The sequence below is a fragment of the Tenrec ecaudatus genome, chromosome 14 (assembly GCF_050624435.1).
Source record: "Tenrec ecaudatus isolate mTenEca1 chromosome 14, mTenEca1.hap1, whole genome shotgun sequence".
NCBI lineage: Eukaryota > Metazoa > Chordata > Mammalia > Afrosoricida > Tenrecidae > Tenrec > Tenrec ecaudatus.
Genome location: NC_134543.1, coordinates 85,057,926 through 85,059,702, shown reverse-complemented (window position 1 = coordinate 85,059,702; position 1,777 = coordinate 85,057,926). Strand labels below are relative to the sequence as shown.

The window sequence follows — 1,777 nt, the reverse complement described above, 5'->3', positions numbered from 1 at the left end:
TTCTTCCTAGTCAAGCCTTATGTAGGACGTGCTTTCTCCGGAGAGGTAGCACAAAACCATTCTGGTCAATTTAATGGAGTATAGCACCCAACACTTCTGCCCGGTAGAAATACCTTCACTTTCGTTTCAATCAGCATTGAGTTGTTGAACCTTTGCCACATTCCGTAGAAGCTGAGAGAGAGGACACGGTGGTGTAGGTGGTCCTTGAATTGCTGGTTACTTATTTTCATTTGCTGCGCCTCGACCGGCTGACATCCTCTTCAGAGCGGATTTAACATCCTGGTTCCTCAGTGTATAGATGAGGGGGTTCAGTAATGGAGTGACAACGGTGTAAAACACAGCGACGGCTCCATCCAGGGGGCTCTTGGAGCCAGCCCGCAGGTAGATGAAAATACAGGGGACATAGTAGACTGTGACCACAGTTATATGGGAGCCACACGTGGAGAAGGCCCTGCGGCGCCCGCCGGCAGTGTGCATCTTCAGGATGGCATGCACGATGTTGGCATAGGAGAGCAGAATCAACATGAAACAGCTGGCTGCCACGACTCCGATGTCCACAAAAGTCACAAGCTCATTGACTTTTGTGTCAGCACAGGCCAGTCGTAGCACTGCAGGGATGTCACAGAAAAAGTAATCTACTTCGTTGGGCCCACAGTAGGGCAGGCGGAAGGTCAGGGTGGCCTGAATAGACCCGTGGATAGACCCAGCTACCCAAGCTCCAGCCACGAGGATTGTGCATAACCTCCCATTCATGAGCACAGGGTAGCGAAGGGGTTGGCATATTGCTAGGTACCTGTCATAGGCCATCAAAGTGTAGAGGAAGCACTGGGTGCTGCCCAGGAAGTGAAAGGCATATAGTTGAGCCACACAGCCACCATAGGAGATAACCCTGCTGGCAGGAGTAAAGTTTAGAATAATCCGAGGAACGATGACCGAGGAGAGCCACATGTCAAGGCAGGAGAGCACCCCTAGAAGAATGTACATGGGGCGAGCATGGAGCTTTGGGTCGGCCCACACCGTGAGCAGAATGAGCAGGTTCCCCAGCTGAGTCAGGATGTAAATGATGAAGAAGACCAGGAAGAGGAGGATCCTCAGATTTGGAGGGTGAGGCAAGCCCAGTAGAATGAAATCTATCACCATGCTGTTGTTGGTCCTGTCCATGCCCTTCCGTGGTCTGCTAAGACAAATAGTGGAGTCAGACAAGAGGAGCACAGCCCACTGAAGTGGGTAAGGGCATGCTTTTATCTGATCACAGAGCCTTGGAATTAAACAGAGGACTTCTGTATTTTTTTTGGTTGTGCTGTTTTTTTGTTTTTAATCATTTTACTGGGGCTCATACAACTCTTATCACAATCCATACATACATCAATTGAGTAAAGCACCCTTATATGTTCGTTGCCCTCATCATTCTCAAAATTTGCCCTCGGCTTGGGTTCCTGGAAGCAGCTCATTTTCCCTTTTCCCCTCTCCCTCCTTCCTGCTCCCCTTGCCCTCATGAACCCTTAATGATTCATCTTACACTGCCTGGGGTCTCCCTTCACACACCCTCCTGTTGCCCATCTCCCAGACAGGAGGTTATATGTAGATCCCCGAGATCGGTTCCCCACTTTGACCCCCCCCCTTCCCTCCAGGTATCGCCATTATCACCGTTGGTCCCGAGGTGTTCATGTGTCCTAGATTCCCTGTGTTTCCAGATCCCAACTGTACCACTGTGCATCCTCTGGTCTAACCAGGTTTGCAAGGTAGAATTGGGGTCACGATAATTGGGAGGGGAGGA

General features: G+C 50.4%; 1 protein-coding gene across 1 annotated transcript; it reads right to left on the bottom strand.

Annotated features, from left to right (window-relative positions):
- Positions 1-216: 216 nt before the first annotated feature.
- Positions 217-1,161, bottom strand: LOC142426645 (olfactory receptor 10G2-like). The gene has a single exon (XM_075532231.1). It carries the CDS (start codon positions 1,159-1,161, stop codon positions 217-219), a length of 945 nt encoding a protein of 314 aa, XP_075388346.1.
- Between the last annotated feature and the right edge of the window lie 616 nt (positions 1,162-1,777).